At 39.6% G+C, this 22,506-nt stretch overlaps 1 protein-coding gene across 4 annotated transcripts in view; it reads right to left on the bottom strand.

Moving 5' to 3' along the window:
- Positions 1-3,266: 3,266 nt before the first annotated feature.
- NPNT (nephronectin) overlaps positions 3,267-22,506 on the bottom strand; it is a 387,764-nt gene continuing 368,524 nt past the window's right edge. For all 4 annotated transcript variants that reach the window (XM_044061299.1, XM_044061301.1, XM_044061302.1 and 1 more), the window contains one exon: positions 3,267-8,704. In XM_044061299.1, the coding sequence (XP_043917234.1) occupies positions 8,609-8,704 (96 nt within the window). In that variant the 3' untranslated portion in view covers positions 3,267-8,608. The remainder of the gene's footprint in view (positions 8,705-22,506) is intronic.

Genomic DNA, 22,506 nt, shown 5'->3' on the forward strand with positions numbered 1-22,506 from the left:
GATACTTTGCCTGCACCCCATGATAGTTTGTCAATGGTGGCACATCTCTACATATTTCCAGTAATCTCCAGACATTCATTGTAAACATATAAACTCTGGAGGAGTTTTGGTTGTGGAAACAGTCAAAGAGTAATGATGTAAATTAGTGTCTACTCAGCCAATCAGCAAGACTGGGAGTGCTCTATCACTATGTGTGAGGTAACTGTCAGTCATCTCGAAGCTGTAACGTATTGCGAATTACTAAAAAAAAAGCAAACGCCTAGATAAATGTCCATTGACTTTAAAGGAAGCCCATATTTTCAAATTCTAAAATTAAAACAAGGTGTCAGAAAACATAAGTTTTAGCTAAGATTAGTTGCAAAACGTCTGTGATGCACATGGTGAGACTATTATGGGTCTTTTTATCGAAACAAACTTTTCTTGTTAATTCTTGGCATTTTCTGGAAGCATTCAAGTCTACTGAAATGTCACTTTTTCACAATTTTTTTGAAGACCATTCAAAACAAGGGGTTTGATATTTCTTAGCAACATGCAGATAGTGCATGTTAAGTTTCAGGTGATTTGGATAAAGATTACCACTGGAAAAAGATTGTTTTTTTTATATCTTTCCAGTTACATTACAGAGATGACATTTTGAAACACACCGCATCCATCAAATACTATGTGAACTTCTGATATCAAACTTCTCAGAAATCATGCATATTGGAGTAGTCTCATGATTTATTTAATGATACTGCAACACTGTTTCCAGCAGCAGTGCCACCTTAAAGCAGTAATTAAACAACAAAAGTAGTTAGGATTCTGAAATTGTGAAGTTGGCACCTGTGTCAGAATCACACCGTCTGTTGTATATTGTGTGAACCTTAGCAAGTCACTTAATTTCCTTCCTTGCACTTCAGGTCCTCTCGAGAAAAAGTAACACATCTGGGGAGCCAAGAAGGATTCCATGTTTTAAAAACTCATAGGGAAAAAAAGTATCTTGGAATGTGCTGAATTTACTCAGGTCTACAGCAATTTTCAGTACTTGCGTATTATCGCCACCAGATCTGTCAGTTGAACAGCGACTGCTTCATGATAGTTTATTGTGTCAGCAAATGTAGTCAGTGCATTGGATAGTGTGTGCGTGTTCCAGAAATATGTGTTGCCTTTAGTTTTATTTAAAAAAAACAAAGTATTTTGGTTCCTTGCATGGACACATCACTGCTGTTATCGCAATCACTACTGTTATTTCAAGACCGGGTGCTGCATGCTCATTTCTCGTGTCCAAAAAAAATAAAAACTTTGTCAAACTGCTTTTAGAGGTGTGGTTGTGTCCCGCTAGTGTGTCCTACTTGTATTTTATGTAAAAAGCATAGTTCTTTCCTCCTGGTAGGATGCGTCATTGAACACAACCAGGGAATAAGCTGTCAACATTAACAGAGCAGTAAAGAAGGAATGGCCATGACCGCTCAACTCGAACGTGTCGGATCCTGTCTCCTTCACAATTCAAAAGCATCAGCCACACATACTTTGTTATTGCAATGCTTCCTTTAATAGGTAATTTACACATTAGGGAAACTAGAAACCTTAGAAATAAAACCTTCTCTGTGTCTGTGTTCACTTACTATCTAATAACTGTCCTAATGGTCATGCCTTTACTGTTATAATTGTACATTCCTTCGTATGATGGCAGCCATGTTAGTTTAATCATGCATCTGTACTACGTGCAAAACAGGACAAGGAATTTGATGCTTGCTCCTGGTGCATAACCACTGTACTCCGACAGAAGTGTATACTTTGAACACCTGTTTTAAGAATGCAGTCGTCTCAATACAACTGTGCCAATTTTGCAACCGCAAAAATCTTGTTGCGATAATACGTAAGTACCCAATTTTCTATCACTTTGCCGCACTCTCACTAAAGGTTCATGGGATTTGGGGCTTGAAAAGTGGAATGCATTTCTGAGTCAAATTAGCTTTGCCACAGTATAGAATGCATTATCATTCTGTGTGCTTCTACATCACAAATGCCATTTTAACATCTACAGTAGTCTTTCTGGTATTGTGTCAGTTTCACTTGCAAGGCATCACTGAAGGCACATTTTATAAATTACCAGTTGCTTCGCACAACTCCATTGCATATCAAGCCTGAATTAAATGAAACAAAGGGCCAGAGATGCTATGCTTCTATCACAGTGGTGCATAATGTTGTCTAGTGAGGGCCTTATTGTGATGACATCACAATACAACCAATCAGAGCCTGTGGGTGATGATGTCAGGAGTGACAGCCTATGGGTGATGTGAGATACAAGACTAGACTCTGAATGTATGGCATTATGGTGTGCTTTGTGCCTTATGTCACATATGTCACATAGGAAACAACAGCATATATTCTGAAAAAGGTATGCTGCTCATAAAGAATGTTATTACTCTGGCAGCTGTATTCATTTCACAGAATCTAAAGCAGATAAATGACTGTATTACAAGTTTCAAACCTAAATCTACACTTCATTTCTATTCACCAGTCTGCCAGTAAAGTTCATGACTCCATTACACAAATTCTCCTCCTTTCCTCAGGGTCATTTGGCTAAATCTCCCACCAAGTACAGCGCATCATTTCACTACTTTTTAACTTGCAGTCTGTCTGGCTGTATCTCAGCTGGGAGACACTACAAGGTAAAATGTTGCTAAAGCATTAGAGGTAGACTTGTACTTGATGTTTGGGCAGGTCTTCGTTCAGCTATGGGTGTGTGAGATGCAGATGGGCATTTTGCTGTTAGGGTTAGAAATACTATCATGTTTCGGATGCTGTGAAGTGAAAACAATAACTGATATACTAATGTTTCGTAGGTATTACATGTTGTACCATGTTTGAGTAAAAGAATCAATTAAACTTTCAGTGCTGTTGCCTAGCAACAAGTGAATCAAGCTGTTGTTTACTCTAGCATTAGCAAGCAAGCAACATGGTTGGTCAGCAGTTAAAAATCCCTGCCTCATAGTTTAAGCATTTGTGGTTCAATTTTGATTTCTGGTCACTGTCTCTGTGAGGGCTGTATGCTCTCACCACGTTTGTTCAGATTTTTCTGAGCGATCCTGATTTTCCTTTTCCCTCCAAAAACACATGGCTTGATTTTTTCCTCATTTGTCCTTAACTTTAGGTTGTGGCTGAATAGGGTACTCATTCCATTACAATATGAATAAATTAGTTTAAGTTCAGAGCACAATGTAATAATAATAACAAATTGAATGCAAACTACATATTCATAAGGCAAGCATATTGTTTGTTTATTCCTGGATGCTTTTCTACCAAAAATATAAATAATAAAATAAAAATATTAAACACGCTTAAAAAGCTTAGTGTTTTACCTGAGGACCTATATATTTATTTTGGTGATGTTCACTTAATGACAAGAATGTAGCATTGTGTACCTAGGCAAGTAAAGTGACAAGTCTTTTAGGAAGAGAATGGCTTTTCTAGATGAAATATGACATCACAACTAATGGTATCATGAAGTTAAGAGAATTACATTTGGTGTGCAGCACAGCTAAAGTCAGGCATTTCAGGCTACTAAAATTGATACATCAGCTTGATACAGTGCTATATGAGGAGCTTACATTGGTTAGAGGTAGTATATCACTTCTATAATTTATGATAGAAGATGAAGCAGTATAAAAGGGAAGAATAGAGAGGGTTGTTTGCCTGATTTCTGGCCATGGACATTCAAGTTAAAGTTAATTAAATTAAACTGACACACTACAGACTTCTCTCATACAGAAATCATAAGGCAGCAATGGACAAGGCCAGAGCTACGGGCTCGTAGGTTGTAGCAGAAACCCTAAGGGCCACCAGTTTATCGTGCTGTAAACTAATGCTTATCCATATATATTTCATCCTACTTTCCATTCTTCTGACATGAGCAGAATTCGACTGCAAAATCAGTCTTTTATTGTACCAATTTTTATCCTACTTTTCTCACTACGTTCAGTCTTTTTCTTCCTACTCTGAGAATTGGTATTGTCCGTCAGTTGACATCTGTTCACATGTTGCTGTCTCATAGCAACAGGTCCTCTTGGTCAGTTGTCAGATGGATGGGTGAACATAATAGGCTAATTTCTATACCCTGTCAACTGTTAACTTATTTTCTATCTAGAAAATAAAATGTTTCATTATATTCCATATAACTCACTATATTCCTAGAAAGCAATAACTTCAGGACTCTCAGGCTTCATTTCCTATACTACAATTCCTATTAACCTATATGCATTACTGTTCACCTGTAAAACACATGCCCTGAATGATTATAAATGATTATATTTTATTATATTGTAAATTATTATTTATGAATATTCCTGAATCCACTTGCACATCTGTAAATCCCGAAACATATCTCAAACTAACAGATCTTCCATGGAAGTAAATGTCATGACATTTTACTTAGCCATGTCAAACTTTATTCAACATCCGTATGAGCATGACTCATATGGAAGTGGTTCTGTACAACTCAGATATTTCCATTAATGATTAAGGTCCCCAGCTACACAGAGTCTATACACTTGGTGTAACAAATATTTGTATCTATGCGAATCTCTAGCATCTGTAAAACCACACTCTGTAATATGTAACACTCCCTTTTCTCTCACTATTTTATGAACTACCTATTCCTATAACTATTCTCTGTTGTTTTACCTTTTTTATCGGCTTAGTGATGTTATCGTTTGCCATTTTCCTAACCAATTCAGTTTGACGCACCCTATCAAATGTAACAGAAAAGCCCATAAAGCAATTACTACACTTATTCTTTGGTTAGATGCCTTTCTAACACAATCATTATGTGCCAAGGCCACATTACCCTTCTATAGTAATTATTTCAGAGGCGACTCTCCACAGCCTTGCATCTTCAGAAAATAAATTTACTAGCCTATAGTTCTTTGTCTCTCCCAATTTCCATTACACTTGTATAGCTATGTTACCATGTTACCCTACCTACTTTATTTATTTATTTTTACAACTCTTCCTGTCCTAAAATTGTTTATTGAACAACATTGTTATTTTCCACTAAGTTCATGTTAAAGATCAAGTGCAAGGGTTTTTTAACCATTTTTTTTTGTTATAATTATGTCATCAACTAGTAAAGTAGGCTTTCTTATTCTAAAATGTGTAGTTTCTAACTTTAATTTTAAACTTCAGTGGACCTATAATTCTGAAGTTTTATAAACTGGTGTTTACTGAATTCTGAGCAATTGTTCAGTTACTTCCTGATGCCATGCCATCCAGCCCCACCTTCTGATGATGCAGCAGAGGGGAGAATAGTTTGTAGTGTTTTTATATGTTTTCAGCAGAAGATTTTATTGCAAAGTAACTAGGATGCAATACAAAAAAGAAATGATTAAAACCTTTGCACTTGATGTTTAAATATTCAAAGTCCCAAAACACCCAATTTAATTGTATTATATGTATGTGTTAATTAGTCAAGCCTAATAGGTACAAATGCCTCTTTACAGAGCCAGAACAGGAGTATATTCTGGTTAACTTACTTACTTGGAGTCACAAAGTATGCAAATGCCAACTGGGGGAATCAAACCCAAGATTACAGAATGAAGCTCATCAAATGCGGGTAATTTTAATACTGAATGTTTTCTGAGTTCACTGTTCATGCTGTATATAGAATTATCCGGGCATAGACAATCTATGCTGTTTGTAATATTGTTACAAAAGAAGTCTTGCATTACCCTAAATGAAATATTGTTATAGAATAAATTAATAATGGTATTAATCTTATATTTTAATTAGGTTACACAAGTGAATCAGCTGGATCCATTTTGAAAGCCTGACTGACAAGACACTAAGGAATCACGTACCTGAACTCAAATGCCCAAAATGCCACAAGGGGAAAAATTCCAACTATAATCATTTTTTGCAGGGGGCAAGTCCCCCACCCCCCTGAACTTATACCAACTCCATTATTGCACAAGCACAAAGAAGGGGAAAATATCTTAAAAGAAAGGAATCTCAGCCGGAACACAATCAAAAAGTATGCTGACAATGATTTCTTATGGAAACAGTCTGTTCTTCTGTGTGTTATTATTTGGGCACTATCTAATTCCAACCACTTGCAGATATACACAATCAATTATGTACTGCTCCAATGACATAAATATAACAGGGTGACAGCACTGGCAGAAAGTCATTGTCAGCGGTTTAGTCACCAAATAAACCTGATAGCTAGGTAGGTTGCTGCTTAAATTGGCACCACCAACCATGCATGCCACGGCAGGGAAACAGAGCATGGAAAATGGATAGGAGCCACATGTTAGCCTGTAGCCTGTCACACAGCATACATGACTTGTTTGACGCCCATCTAATATTCTGGGTTTTGTTACAGTAAAGGACTGAAGCATATAGGATGTCATCACATTAATTTTTCTGGTCCACCATATCAAGGCTCCTTTATCACATTGTGCACAATAACTGTCTTTTATTGCATTTGGGACCTGTAGCCTCAGCTAAGCAGTAATATAGTGACAGTGCAAAGCCTTACCTTTTGGCTGTGCTGGCTCAATGTACAGCAGAGGGATGCTGTCTTGGAAATGGAGGACATAATAAACAGGCAATAACTTGTGCATGCTCACAGAAATGGAACAATTCTGCAGTCATTCTGGCTACACTTGTATGTTGCATAAACTTGAAATATGTTCTGACTACTAGACATGGCATAAGAATTAGCCTGAATTGTCAAAAGGATCCAAAGATTATTCACTGAACTGTTTCTACATGAATAACAAGTGTGATTTTCTCTGTAATACTCAGACAAAAAGTCTGTTTTCAGAACTTCTCAAACTATTATAAAAACAAGCTCCAGAAAATGATTATTGTTTGACCATGCAAAGCAAAATTCTTTGAACAGTGGTGAACTGATCAAACATCCCCAAATATATTGCTTTGCTATTTGGAAAAAATATAACAGTACTTTTGGGCAAACATAAATTGTTGGTCTTCTGTAGAATCCTTTTTGTTGGACTTTTACTTAACAAATTGTGTTTTGTACAATTTATAGACTACCCCAAAACTCATCTGATATATTTAAACATATTTCAAAGGGCTTTCATCCCTACTGGAGCATGCCATTTTCATTCAATATTAAATTAAATTGATCTAAAAAAAATTAAATATAAAATAGCAGGCAGTGGCCCCTGTAAGATAAACCACTTACCCACAGAAAGTGCTCACTGAAACCCAACAAGAACAACTGAGCCCTACACAATGCAGGCTGACAGTTTAAAATAAGAAAAGGCAGTTTTTTTAGAATGACAGGTACACAGGTTTAACACATTTGCCATTTAAAGCAAATCTAAATCATAATATATAATGAGGCTGAACTCCTGCTATTTTTTCAGTTAGGGATACAGAAAAGTCAGGGTTTTACCCAACAGCAAATTAAAATGTCACAACTAACACGTGTTTCCAGATCTACAGCTTCTTTTTAAATATCATATCATATCATATCATATCACATCAGGACTTCTACCTACTGCAGTCATCTGCAAAGGAAGACTACAAACTGAAAATTAAACTGGTTGCAGTCTGCACATTATATTTACTCTAAAGAAAGCTGTATTTTGCAATACAGAAATTTTAGGATAAGTATAATTATTTTAGAATAACATTAGGTGCCTTGTCAGTTGGAAAACAGTTCACCAAATGCAAGAGGAGAAACTTCTCAGCGGTGATGCAAGAGAAGCAAATAGCTACATCACTTAATGGTGATGTAAGAGTAGCAGCCTGCTATGCCATTTACTAGTAACTAACATGGATACAGAACTGGCTTGTTGTTAACTGCATCTTCCCAGTACTAACTAAACAAAGACCTGCACAGCCCAGATAAAAGACGAGCAGGACAGAGTCCAACCAGACATTCATTTTTGTCTGTTCAACTAAAGTAAGTTGACACTTTCTATAAAAGCATCTGTGTCCCTTGAGCTTTAACTAGTCTCTCCGACAAAATGAGAAACTAGTAAGATAGTAAATTGCAACTTGCAAACCTGTTAAGTCTGGTACTATTACCGAAACATGGTTACAGGAGTACATCGTTCTCTCTTTAAATGATGCTACTGCCAATACACCACAGATGCATAATGTAACATCGTGCTTCAATACACTAGTGGCTACTTGGTGAGATTAACAATTCAGGCATGTTACACCAAAGTCACATACAGTACAGATAAACTACTGTTAAATACATTTTACCATAAATGATCATGATACATAAAAAAGAAGTGGATATACAATGGGGTACGAGAAGGATATTTGTGACAGTACTTCTGCTCTTTGAAAAGGCTGCGCATTTAATAGTTCCTTTGCTAATTTATGTTTTTCTTTAAATTGCACTCTTCAGCTTTAGTGAAGCAATGAGAAAGGGAATACTGCAACAGAGGCACCTAATTTAGTCTGTCTTTTGAAGTTGCTGTGCCCCAAGACAACTTCTTCTGTATCTGCTTTGAAATGATAAGTTTCAGGCAGGTGAGTTGCTGGTAAGTGTTACCTCCAAAGGGTTCATTTCTCACTTCTTTATGAGGTAATATGAGTCCATGCAATGTTCCCAAGTTGCTCTTGTTAGGTGTTTCATTACATACTAAAGACCTTCCAAGCAACGACCTCTTTTTAGACTTATATCATCCAAGCCAATCTCTCCTGTCCTCTCCTTCCCTCGTTCCCCTTTAAAAATGACCTGGAAAGTAAAATATAAAACATTTCATTTTTACTTGTAAATCCATCTGAGCAGGTACAAAATACATAGCAGCACAGGTTCCTATAGCTACTGATTACTTCCAGTCAAATGACACATGCATGCATGCACACAGATACAGAAAAAGCCCTCTGCTTAAAAACTGTTGGAAACATAGAAGTCAAAAGAAATGAGAGCTCGTATTATGCTTTCCCTGCTATGATTACTTCCTTTTATGTTAACAGTATATGTGTATAGTACATGCAATACGTACTTTGTGAAAATCAAAGCCATGGAATGATTAAAACAAATATGCATAGCAAAACGTGACTTAATACATTAGTCATCTACTGGCATCAGCATCAACGCCCGTTTTTCCCATTTTGTACCTGAGGTCAGGGAGTCACATCAGCAGTTACCATTACCTATAGCCAATAATTCACATGGCCTGTGCGCTATCCCAGAGTAACCATTTGATGTAATTCTGGAGTGGTTTCCTTTTAAGTGCAGAATTTCATTAATTTGTCTAAGTAGAGGGTACAAACATGTAGTTGACCTAACAAGACAACAGTCTAAAATACTAATTCTATTCAGTGGATATTTCACTAGGTCCTCAAATTTTTTCTGACAGTAATTTTTTTTTTGTTTATGTTTTATTGCCTTGGCAATCAAACATGGTATTCTACAAGTGAGGCACAGCAGGTCGGCAGTACTTAGTAATTATCATGTAACTCTGATGCATCTATTAGCAAGATCATTGGGGTACATAATGCTAGCCTTGGTGTACAATGGCATTTTAAAGGATGAAACATTTTATTAAGCACAAGGGCTCCATCTTCAAGTACATAAAAAAAAAAAAAAAAAAGTAAGCCACTAAAGAAAGTAGTGTTGTAGAGAGTAAGGCACGCTTGCTATATGGCAAGCTATCTGGAGACCTCTAATATAATAATGCTATTACATATGTTGTATCACTAATTCATACTTAGAATACAGACCACAGAAAGCAACCCAATTCGAGTGTGTGGTAAAGATGCACTATGTTTTGGTATGCAAATCAGAATTTTCTTTCTACACTGTTGCTGTTCACCATGAGCAAAGTTAGTTGATATACAATTCCTAAAATCTTGCCTATACCTTTAAAGAGGGTATTCTCTTATTTTCTCTTTGTAGGCCAATGTTGAATGTTATAGTAATAAACTCAGAGCAAATAGCGTAGGTCATTCCAGAGTTTTCAGCTATTGCAGTCAGGGCATTATATACTTGTCCATCAAAACATCTGTCTATTAACATTTTGAAAGTTACCAAACTTTCTACCTTTCTTATATACATTGGCAAAGCATTTATAATCTAGCTGTTCTATGATAGAAGAAGGAGTGGTTTAACATAGTAACCTAGTTCCTTAAGTTAAACGGAAGAGACTTCTTCCAAGGGAATGTTAATTTGTTTAAGTAAAATACTGAATCAGTTGTATATCGGCTTATTCAACAGCATTAAAAAATAAGCTGAAAAGAAATATCCATTCAAAGCCCTTTTTCAAAAACACAATCCTCTCATTTCAATTTTCGCACTTAGAAAAATAGAAGATACTCATTTCAATCCTATACCTTTAATAAAGACTGGTTATTTATCATATATGTGATAAACTTGTTGTTGTTGTGTCTTTCGGCTTTTCCCGGTTAGGGGTCGCCACAGCGGAACTCCAGTCCGCTAATGATTGGCAGTAGATTTTTACGTGCCGAGTTGCCAGCTCTGATGTACAACCTTCAACGAAGGTACGCCCATTCATGCATGTCTCCACGCAGAAGACGATCTACCTGAGAATCAAACCGGACAGCGTCTTACTGTGAGGTGACAATGCTACCGCTGCACCACCACCGCAGCCATCATATATGTGATAAACTACAGTTAAATAAATTTTATCATAAATGTTCATAATACATAAAAAAGAAGTGGCTATGCATTGGGATATGAAGAAACACACATACATACATATGGCCATATGTCTAGGGTATGATGATAAACTAGGAATTAGACCATGGATCTTGATTGGATTGGGTTTTTAAGCAAGTAGGCTATTCATAAATGATTCAATGATGCACAAAGGACAATGATAAAAATAGCCATGTTTGTTTTTGTGTGTGTGTGTGTGTGTGTGTGTGTGTGTGTGTGTATACACACACACATATATATATATATATATATATATATATATATATATATATGTGTGTGTGTGTGTGTGTGTGTGTGTATGTATATATGTGTGTGTGTGTGTGTATGTGTGTGTGTGTGTGTATATATATATATATATATATATATATATATATATATATATATATATATTTTTTTTTTTTTTTGTACTAATTATGTGCCCGATAAATACGCATATCACAGTAAATGGAAATATTTTAGCATAATCCTTTGTTGTTGCATCATTTCTCACCACTCTATGTGCTTCAAACCTCAGTTCAATCCAGGCTCCTACTTCATCATGGCGTACCTACATTTCCTTGAGGGATATACAACTTTGGGTCCATAGATTGAGTTTACAGTATCGCAGTTCACTTAACTGCAGCATACTGGATTGTGTGAGCCATCACTACACTTTTGCTGTTTCTTTCATTTTTTTCCTGCACTGTAGTGTGATTGTGGAGTTTTTATATGTAAATTGGGGGAGGTCATGTCCCCACATGCATGGGGGTGCAGATTGGTTTGTCCCCTCCACAATATTTTTTTTTTCGTTTTTTTATGTTTTGTAAGTTAAGCTTTTTAAAATTTAATATTAGGAAAAGCATAATGCATAGTGACTTAACCAAACATAAGAAAATACTTATCAGCATGTTTTAGCTGTACATAAAAACTGGAAAAAATACACACAATTACATACATTAAAGACATGCCATGCACTGAAAACTATCAACAAACTTGCAATTAAACCACTCCGTCTAAATCAAACTCCAAGAAATAAATAAGAAATTATTTAAAGAAAAAGATTAGTTAAAGTTAGTAAAAAAAAGTAATAAAAAAGACTGCAACCACCCACTAAGCAAATTAGATCTAATTAAAAACAAAACAAAACAAAAACTAATTTACATTAATCCACTAAACACAGAATTACAGTGACAATTAAAATAATGCTATCCTTTATCACCCTGCTAAAATACAGATATTAAAAACTTACAATGTATCCGAAAGTTGAACAGCTGAATGGAAAACTACCAATGAGACTGGCATCTTCATAAAAACAAGTGATGAAAAGTAATTTCAGCAGACAACAATGTATGTGATTAACACATCCACTCTAATGAACTGGAAGTAATAATCTAAACTTAGTGAAACAGAAAATGGATAAATTAAATAAGTGGGGATCTAGTTTGTATGTCACACTACGTCAGAACTGTAGCTAGGTCAAATGGTGCTTTGTATGTTTTTCCTGAACTGAGACCCCCCCCACACATACGCACACACACACACATAAGAAAAGCTACTGAAATGATCTCAAACTGTAGTAAATACAAGAAACGGCATGCTACAATTTGATTACCACACATTGAGAGTTTCAGTGCTTTATCTCTGATTGCAAACGTAGTATCAGCATTCATTTAAAGATTTAAATCAATATCAGGACTGCATTTGCACACCATCAGTACTTTCTGGTTATGCACCCTAACAGCTGCCCCTTCACCAAACCATAATTAGCTATGCATTAAATATCTAGTACTCTAAAATTAGAGAACTCAGGTTTGTGACTTTTGACTTCAGGAAACCAAAGAAGTGCATTCCATAGTCTCACAGTACCAGCAAATCTGATGCAACATGCTCCAAACCCCAATATATAGCATTTATACGTATGTTTGTGTGCACGCGTGGGAATGTGTGAGCGTGTGTGCACATGTGCTTGTGTGTTACATATGGAAAAATATAGAATGTGCCTTTAAAAGTGTATACAATAACTTACGCTGGTAAAATTCTCATAGTCCTTTAGTCAGGCAATCAGTTGTATAAGTCAGTTAATGAGAAGTCAGTTGCTTATTTAATGCTGCCGGTTGACAGTGCTCATTCCTGCACAGGCTGATTGTGCAGGTTACTACGTCAGTCTTCAAAGGTTCATAGGTCTTTATCAGGCTAACAACCACTATGGCCCTTAAAAGCCAAGCTGTGCAACCCAAATGTGGCCCACAAATTTGACTTACATTTGATTTTTAAGGGGTGATTTACTAACTGCTTCTCTGCATCAGAGACATGGGAGGCAGACCAGGGGTGAATTTCTGATTACCCATCCAGTGGTGTAAGTTGTACTTAAATAGGTATAGGGAGGAACTCTGCTTCACATGGATGAGAAGCCTGTTCCAGAGAATGGGGCTCTCTCTCAGGGTGTAATTTACAGGGACCTGTGTGCAGACACATACACATTGTGATAACTTCACAAGTAAGTTCAAGAAAGCAAGAATAATCTTAGGAAATGCTTCTCAGAGGCAGGTAGATGGAAGGGGGGCCTGAGCAATGACTGAGAAAGAATAATGCTGCCTGTGTGTGATGAAGTCCTAGCAGAACTGGATCAAGTTTTGGGATGTTCTGTATCAAGGATATTCATGGTTATGCAAACTTAATGATTGTTCTTAAGACCAATATCTGCCTAACTCCTGAATAAATACACCTGCCAAAATCTGAAGCCTGCATTGGAGGCTTTATTGTGAGCCAAGCACTAATAAATTATTTATTTATATACAGCATTAATAACCGTGTAAGAGAGAGCATCTACTTTAGGCTTCTCTCCTACTTTGGGAAAACTTTTCCCAGGATGAAGCCAGGTGTGCTGTTTATACCCATTCAATGACATTTTTTTGAGCATCTCATAAATACCACAACTTGTAAAGATAAGAAGAGCCTATTTGTTTCAAGCAATACCTACAACACATCTCTATGCAAAAGTGGTAACGTATGAGAATTAAGCAGCTGAAAATGAATTTAGCTGGAGGTGAATGGGTGACTTATTCCTGGGAGAGGGCCCAGAAGTTCTGCATGCAACTCCATTGGAAGCTGGCATATGTCTCCCTATCTGTGAGTAGGCTAATGGGGGGGGGGGGCGGCTTGATTAAGCTAGCATTATGGATGATGATGCCACCAATGTAATTCTTGCTCCATCCAGTTACAGATTCCCCATTCCCCAAAGTCCTAAAATCCCCCCAAATCCAGGCCATCTATATGACTCCCAACCCCTAGCTCTTGCCCTTCATTGGAGGGGGGATAACAGTCTAAGACATCACAGACCACAAGGTAATTCTTTCCCTCCTGCAGGGTTATAGCAGGATTCAGCCAGATTGAATAAAAGACCTTGGCTTGGCAGAAGGAAAAATAGGCATTTTTTATCTGTGACGTCTTTCAAGTAAGGGGAGGACAGAGGGGGTGATGAATGGACAGATATTAGATGTAAAAGCAATAGAGGGCCAAAAAAGAAAAGGATGAGTACAGAACCCTAAGGAGAGAGAGAGACTGGTGAGGACATGATTAACTGAAAATCTGAATCAGGCGGCCAGCAACACCATCGAGATGTTGTACATGCCTTCCTTTTTTACAAACCATATTGCTACAAATGATTCTTTCATATTGCACCTGTTTGCAGTCTCTTTGTCAAAAATACTAATATCAGTAAAATCAGTAGTGAGCCCAGGAGTGTTTAAGTATAATAATTTTCAAAGCTATATACAACAGTTTCTTTGTAAATTATATCAACACACAATGGCAGGTAAGAACATAAAAACCTTTTACAACTACAAAGCAAACAAAGGCTTATTAAAGCTGAAATAAAATTTAATAAGACATTGAATATAAAATGCTTATTTAAGCTGAAACAACAAAATTTTAAATGATTGTTGTGGTTAGTTGACAGCTGATTTGTCATGTGACTATCCTGGCCATTCATTAACAGACCCACCATGAGCCGTAAGGCTTACATTAAAAAAGGCTCTGCTCCCATGAAGTATGTATTTTGCTATTTAGAGACAAATTAGCCACAATAAGGAAAGACCTTATTATGGGCTAACTTGCATGTTTCTGATTTATGTTTCCTACCATGAAGTGCAGAATAGCAATTCCATGGTAGGTAATGTGTTGGCGACCTCATCATGGAAGCAGAGGTACCCCCAGTCACTCACACAACACACACACACACACACACACACACACACACACACACACACACACACACACACACACACACACACACACACACACACACACACACACACACACAGTGATTATCCCTAGTGTCTAGTGTTCTCTCCACCTCTTATGCCTGTATTGGTTTCAGTGCCATTAAGGCATGAATGTTATAAAATCATCCATGGTGTCTAGTGTTTCCCCCCACTCCCCAATCTCCATACTGGTTAAGTGCTGTTAAGGCATGAGTATTATACTGTAATGCCTAGTGTCCAGTGATCTCCACCTGGAATCTCTATACTGGTTTAAGTGCAATTAAGACACAAGTGTTATAAAGAAATCCCTCCTGTCTATTTTTCCCCCACCCTGATCCCTACTTTTTTAAGTGCTGTTATGGCACAAGTCTTATAAAGTAATTCCTAGTAGTTAGTAGTCCCCCATCCCCATAGTACAGTTATTCCTGTTTAGCTAGTGGTCCCCCCATTCAATATTATACACTATGCTCATTAGTCTATGGTCATGTGGAGATATGACAAACACTCCAACCCATAGTCAGACAGACATACATACCACACAAACACACACACACACACACACACACACACACACACACACACACACACACACACACACACACACACACACACACACACACACAGCCACACAGACACAGCTTCCTACCCACCAGATTGTACTTGCACACTCATCCATTCAGAGACACACACACAAATACACACATGCGGCCCCTCATATGCTCTCACTTACACACCACCTTGCCACTAAACTACCCAGTACTTTTGGCCCTGTTCACTACTGCGATATGGTAGGACAAGCCATGTAGATTTGCATGGATGAGCAATCCTATGAACTGCTCGGTGCATAGCCACCTTCCTGGAGGCAGTTCTGACTAACTATCATGTGCCTCTCTCCCAGACTACATTATTAGTTGTAGAATGGCTTAAGAGACAGCCTAACATGGTGCTGTACATCTTCATGTTACAGCATAGTGTTAGGGCTGTCTCTGAATTCCAAGATATTACCAAGAGGTGTACACCTTGTGGTAACCTTTATGAATTTCCCCTTATGTTTTGTGTAAATAAGCTGCAAATTGTTACTGTTACCATTTCTACAGAAATCTTTGAATTGTAAGTCAAAAGTGCTTAAATGGTTCCATTAAACATGAGTTCTGTTTTTTGGGGGGTGGGGTTGTTCATTATATTTAGTGGTAAGTGTATGAAATTTGTAGCAGACAGCAGAGCCAGAACATGGCCAAATGGGGGCCTAGATATGGACCAGACCCACCCACCTACAGTCATTCCAGTGTCCAGTGTTCCATTATTTGTTTCTCTCCTCAATTACCAAAAACACCGCTCAAAACAGTCAGTGTGCATGCTATTTTGCTATTTTGACCAGGTTAGTTACACTAAGCTAGTAGCCTTTTTTCAAGGGATAACTGTGGTGGTATTTATACTACTCGGGGAATTTTGCCAGAGCATCCAGGACCTTCACATAGTTTTCCATACCTCAGGTGGATGTAAAAGATCTCCTAGCACCAATGCAGGCAGAGAGGGTCACAGCTTAACATATTAGTTGAAGGACAACACACTCAGAAATGCAGCATCCTCTTATATTACACTGTAGTATTTGCAATCTATCTAGATGGCATGGAAGTAGAACCTACACCCTTCTGCACCAAAGCCAAGTATGCTACCTGTTGTGCTACTAACAATGCTTCAGATTGCTTAGTACAAACACTGATGGCCATTTCCTAAACAAAACAAAACAGATGCACATTGAAAACAGACTTAGTATAAGCAGCAGTAAACGTCTCTCTTCCCTGGAAACTCACAGTCATTCAAATGTGGATTGAAGCTTACTGTGAAGACTGGCAGAGATGGGTGAAGGCTGCCAGCCTAGTCAAATAGAATTTGGTACATAATTCTGTCATTTGTAAATATGAATGTTGAAATACAGACTTGATTTCTTAAATGAAAGAATATGCTGTGAAATGTGGAACTTAAAACAATGTAGCAACATTGCCCTCTGCTGTAAAGAAAGCTAGGTCAAGCATTTCATTACTGTCTTTGATGTTTACAATTCACCTCTGGCTGGGCTAGATGAAGGCTTCCTGCCTATTGTTTTAAGGCCAAAGTTAATGATCAGAATTTGCATGCATAAATGTCCTTTATTGCTCTGGTTTCTGCCTAGGTGTAAAAGAATGTAAATGCAGCTTCTGTCAGCCTGGGAACTCCAGGAAGGTGTAAAAGAATGATGTAATGGGAATCAGGACTGAAAAATAGCAATTTAAACAGAGAGAATCAGAAGGCATTAAGCATTTTTGTCTTGACTATCCAACTCACAGCACTGTCTTGCTCATATGTAAGTTATCTTAGACTTGTGTTTTCTTTTAAAAATAGCTAGAAACTAGAAAGCTTAGACTAAGTGTTTTTCTGTGATGTCAGAAATGTACTACTGAGTTATTTTAAGTATTTCTGTGTGATCTCTGAACTCTCGACTAGCACTGTGTAGTAGAAAGTATTGTCTTGTGGTTTTAATTATTTATTATTAAATATTTTAAAACCTTTCAACTGTGACTGTTTTGTGTAGAAATAATTTAAGCTCTAGAGTACATTGCATATTTATAGAGTTTACTGTCCAAGTCACTGTAAATAAGCCTTGACTGTTTAGTCACAACTACCAATTGGATAATAATATTGCACAGTAATACTTGAGCACCCTTTTAAGGGCCTTTGAGTAGCTGATAAGTATTAGTGGATGGTGGCAAGTGGAACTACCACATAGTCTGGGAGAAAGGGGCACAGCTGGAGAAACTGTGCCAGCCTTCCCCAGGAGTGTATGTGTGGTTGTATAAACTCTTCTCAAAGTGCATGTGTGTGTGTGTGTGTGTGTGTGTGTGTGTGTGTGTGTGTGTGTGTGTGTGTGTGTGTGTGTGTGTGTGTGTCAGCTACTTGGGCAGGGACACGAAGCACTGGTTGGACAGAGAGGGTGCCCACTAAGCTGAGATCTGGACCCTATAGCTGTGCCAGTGGGGAGTCTTACTGGGGACCTATAGAGCAAAGGAGCGACCAGCCCCAGACTGACTGTGATCTCTGTGTGCTCTTAAGGGAAGTTGCACTTTACTGTGTGTATTTGTTATCCTTTCCTCATATATGAAATGCCCTCTCTGGTGTTAGTGGTGAGGATTGAGGCTCCTTGATTGCTGGGCCAGGGCACGGGCATCACATATCAATTGTTTGGCAGCAGTGGGATATCCACATCACATATTAATTAGTTGGCAAATACTAAATGGCTTGTAGTGATGTGGGTAAAGTGAATCCTGTAGCTTGTGTACAGTGAGCTTTGAAGGTGTTTTTGTACTCTAAAACAGCCATGCAGTGAATACTCAGAGTTCAGATCACAATTGTTTTATTTCTTTTGTTAACTTAGTTAGTCAGGGTGAGCAGGCAGCATGTCAGCAGAGGAGTATGGAAAGCTGACAAGGAACCAGCTGGCGAAGATGTGCCAGGCTAGGGGACTGGTGCATGGAAACCTGACTTAGGCAGATCTGATTACAGCCTTGGTTATAGCTGCATCAGAAAACAGCAACCAGGAGGACAATCAGACTGGCAGTGGAGATATAATACCCTCGGAAAATGGACAGCTCAACCTTTCTGCAGTGGACTTAAAAATCCAGCTGGAGCTAAAGAGACTTGCATTGGAGGCCAGGCAGGTGGAATTAGAAGCAGCTGAGAGACTGAGGCATCTAGAGGCTGAGGAAAATGAGAAACTGTTACATCTGGAAGCTGAGGAAAAGGAGAGACAGAGGCAGCATGAGAAGGAGATGCTGACTCTTCGCCCAAGTCATGGAGGTAATGGGGAAGGGAATAACTGGACCCCTGGAGCACAAAAGGTCAGTAAATTTCTTCCGCAGTTTAAAGAGGGGGATAATTTTGATAGTTTAATTCATATGTTTGAGAGGGTATATAAACAGTATGAATTTGACCAAGGGCTCTGGGTATGGTTCCTGACCCTCTTACTCCATGGTAAAGCTGTAGCTGTATTATCTAAAATGTCTGATGTTGCATGTTTTGATTATACTGATGTAAAAAACTTGTCTATTAGAGTTGTTTATGCTAACACCTGAAACTTATAGGAAAAAGTTTTGTGAGTATAGACGCAAGGCAGATGAAAGTGTTTGTGAATATGTTGCTGAATTGAGCACTTATTTCCATAGGTGGGTGAGTAGATGTCAGGTCACCACTTTTAAAGGGCTGGCAGACCTTTTGGTGAGGGGCAAGCCCTTAGCACTTTGCCTGAGGACATGAGGATCTGGTTAGCTGACAGACAATGTGCTACTTCAGATGAGATGGGGAAGAAGGGAGACCTATACCTGTCAAGCAGGGCAGCCCCACACAGGAAGTGGACCCCAAGTACTGCTCATGGGTCTAAAGGAACCCATGGTGGGCAGCACAGACTGCCATAACAGAATCTGCCAGTAGCAGGGGAACCCACTAGTCCAGGTACACGTCCAGGAGTTAGGGTTAAATGTTTTGAATGCAACCAGTGAGGCCATGTGGCATACAGATGTCCACGGAAGCAAGGTGGGGAACAAAAGGTGAGGGAGCCAGTAAGTGGGAAAGACAAAATGCCAATAGTAGGCTGTCTTGAGACAACAGGGGTACCAAACTACCATCCTGCAGATGTCTTGAGAGGGAAGGATTTGGATGAGGCAGTACCATGTGCTTATGCAGTTACACGCAGTCAGGCTAGGAGACAAGCATGTGGATATGGTAGCCTGGGGGTGACCCAGACAGACTGCATACTTGCAGCCAGGACTGGTGAGGTGGTTAGTTTAGGGAGGGAGCTACTCTGTAGCAGTGAGACTGGATGTGAGCCACAGCTGCTTGTAGGTACTGATATTCCCTTGGACAGAGTGACTGCAAAGGTAGAGTTGAGTAGTAGTACCCAGGCTGACAGTGAGGCACCACTGTCAGAGGACACCAGACTTCCTGTGGAAGGGGAGCTGGGAAGCGTTACAAGGAGAGAGATGAGACAGGCTCAGCTCTCAGTCCCTACATTGCAAGGCCTGAGGCAGGTAGCTAGGGAGGCACCTGATTCTCAAGGAAAGGGGGACTCTGTATATTGGGACAAAGGGCTACTATACAGAGGGTGGATCTCTGATGGAGGGCTAGAAGGTGAGAGAGTACAGCAGTTATTAGTGCCTAGAGCCTACCATCTGACACTTCTAGCCATGGCCCATGATATTCCCTTTGCAGGTCATATGGGCATAAAATGTACAAAGAGGCGTATTATGCAGAACTTCCATTGGCCTGCAATTTCCAGAGATGTAACAGGGTATTGCAGGACCTGTGAGCAGTGCCAAAGGTAGGCAAGGCAGGAGACAAGGTGAGAGCTCCTTTGATGCCTTTGCCTGTGATTGAGGAGCCATTTCAGAGGGTAGCTATGGATATTATGGGTCCTCTGAAGTTCCACAGGGAAAACGTATATCCTAGTGGTAGTGGATTATGCAACACGATACCCTGAGGCAGTGGCTTTGTCCACCATTGAGGCAGAGAAGGTGACAAATGCTTTGTTAGAGATTTTCAGCAGGGAGGGTTTCTCAAAAGAAATATTGACTGACAGAGATGCCAATTTCATGTCAGACCTGCTGGCTTGTCTATGGAAGTCCTGTGGGGTGAAGCACATGAAGACCACCCCTACCATCCACACACTAATGGTCTTATTGAGAGGTTAAACTCTACAATCAAGTCCATGCTATGGGCATTTGCAGATCAGTTTAAGAGGGAGTGGGACAAATATTTGACCCATCTGTTTGCTTACAGAGAAGGTCCCCAGGAATCCACAGGTTTTTCATCCTTCGAGTTGCTGTATGGGCATAGGATGAGGGGACCTCTAGATTTAATTCAAGATGAGTGGGAAGGTAAGTGCGAGTCTCACAAGGAGTCTGATAAACCTCAGGAAAAGGCTTAGGGAACTCATGGGCTTGGCCCAGGAGAACTTGGCAGAAGCCCAACAATACAAAAAGGTGAGGTATGACAGGAATGCTTGAGCTAGAGAGTATGCTGCAGGGCAGCAGGTAATGGTTCTCATTCCTGTCAGACACAACAAGCTGCAAGCAGCTTGGGAGGGCCCAAACCAGGTGATAAGAAAGGTAAGTGGTGTTAACTACATGGTGGAACTGCTAGGCAGAAGGCAGGGGCACAAACTGTACCATGTTAACATGATGAAACCTTACCATGATAGGGAGGCCCTTGTGCTGAGTATTTGCAGTGGATTGCAGGAGGAGTCTGAGGGAGATCTGGGGACTCATCTCCTCAGTGAGGCTCGGGCTGACACCTGGGAGGAAGGGGTAGCAATGTCGTACCAGCTATCTCCTACCCAGGTTCAAGAAATCTGAGCAGTGTTGCAGGAATTTGGGGGACATGTTCACTGGGAAACCAGGGTGCACCCACCTGGTGCAGCATCGGGTGGATATAGGACCCCAAAGGCCTATTAGGCAGGCACCTTATAGAGTGCCTGAGAGAGTCAAACAGACTCTGAGGGAGGAGGTACAGGAGATGTTGGAACTAGGGGTGATTCAAGAGTCCAACAGTCCCTGGGCCTCCCCAGTGGTGCTGGTGCCAAAGAAGGATGGCAGTATCAGGTTCTGTGTGGACTACAGGAATTTAAATAGTCACACAGAGTCAGATGCTTACCCCATACCTAGGAAAGATGAGGCCCTAGTGCAGCTGGGTGGGGCTAAGTATCTTACAACCATTGATCTTACCAAGGGTTACTGGCAGGTGCCCTTGACTCCCAGCGCTAGAGAGAAGCCAGCCTTTGTGACTCCTTTTGGCTTGTATGAGTTCACAAAGATGCCCTTTGGGATGAAGAATGTCCCAGAGACTTTCCAGTGGCTGGTAGATCATATCCTAGTAGGAGCAGAAGGATTTGCCCTTGCTTACCTAGATGAGATTGCCATCTACAGCCATTCCTGGCCAGGCCACCTTCAGCATGTCAGGGAGGTGCTGGGAAGACTACAGAGGGCAGGGTTGAGCATTAAGCCAAGCAAATGTCAGGTGGGTATGGCGGAGGTCTCCTACCTAGGACATAGAGTGGGGAGTGGTAAGATAAGGCCAGTACCTGCCAAAGTGGAAGCCATTCAGGCATGGCCTGCACCTGTTACTAAAAAGCAGGTGAGGGCATTTTTAGGGACAGCAGGGTACTACAGAAAGTTCATCCCCAGTTTTAGTACCATAGCTGCTCCCCTCACAGACCTGACAAGGACGAACAGGCCAGATAAGGTAGTGTGTCTCCCAGCATGTGAACAGGCATTCCAGAAGCTTAAAGAAGCTTTGAGAGGACCCCCTATGTTAGCTAGTCCATATTACAGCAAAGAATTTGTTGTGCAGGTGGATGCTTCAAACCATGGGGTTTGGGCTGTACTTAGCCTGATTTCTTCAAGGGGGAAGAGCACCCAGTGGTTTATCTCAGTCGCAGGCTCCAACCCAAGGAGGAATACTATGCAGCTGTAGCCATAGTGTGGGCACTGCAAAAACTTCAGCCTTATCTGTATGGAAGAAAATTCACTGTTATGACAGATCACAACCCCTTAACATGATTAAACAGAGCAAGGCAGCAAAATGCCA

The sequence above is a fragment of the Protopterus annectens genome, chromosome 2.part0 (genome assembly GCF_019279795.1).
Source record: "Protopterus annectens isolate FY-2018-M chromosome 2.part0, PAN1.0, whole genome shotgun sequence".
In the NCBI taxonomy this organism is placed as follows: Eukaryota; Metazoa; Chordata; order Ceratodontiformes; family Protopteridae; genus Protopterus; species Protopterus annectens.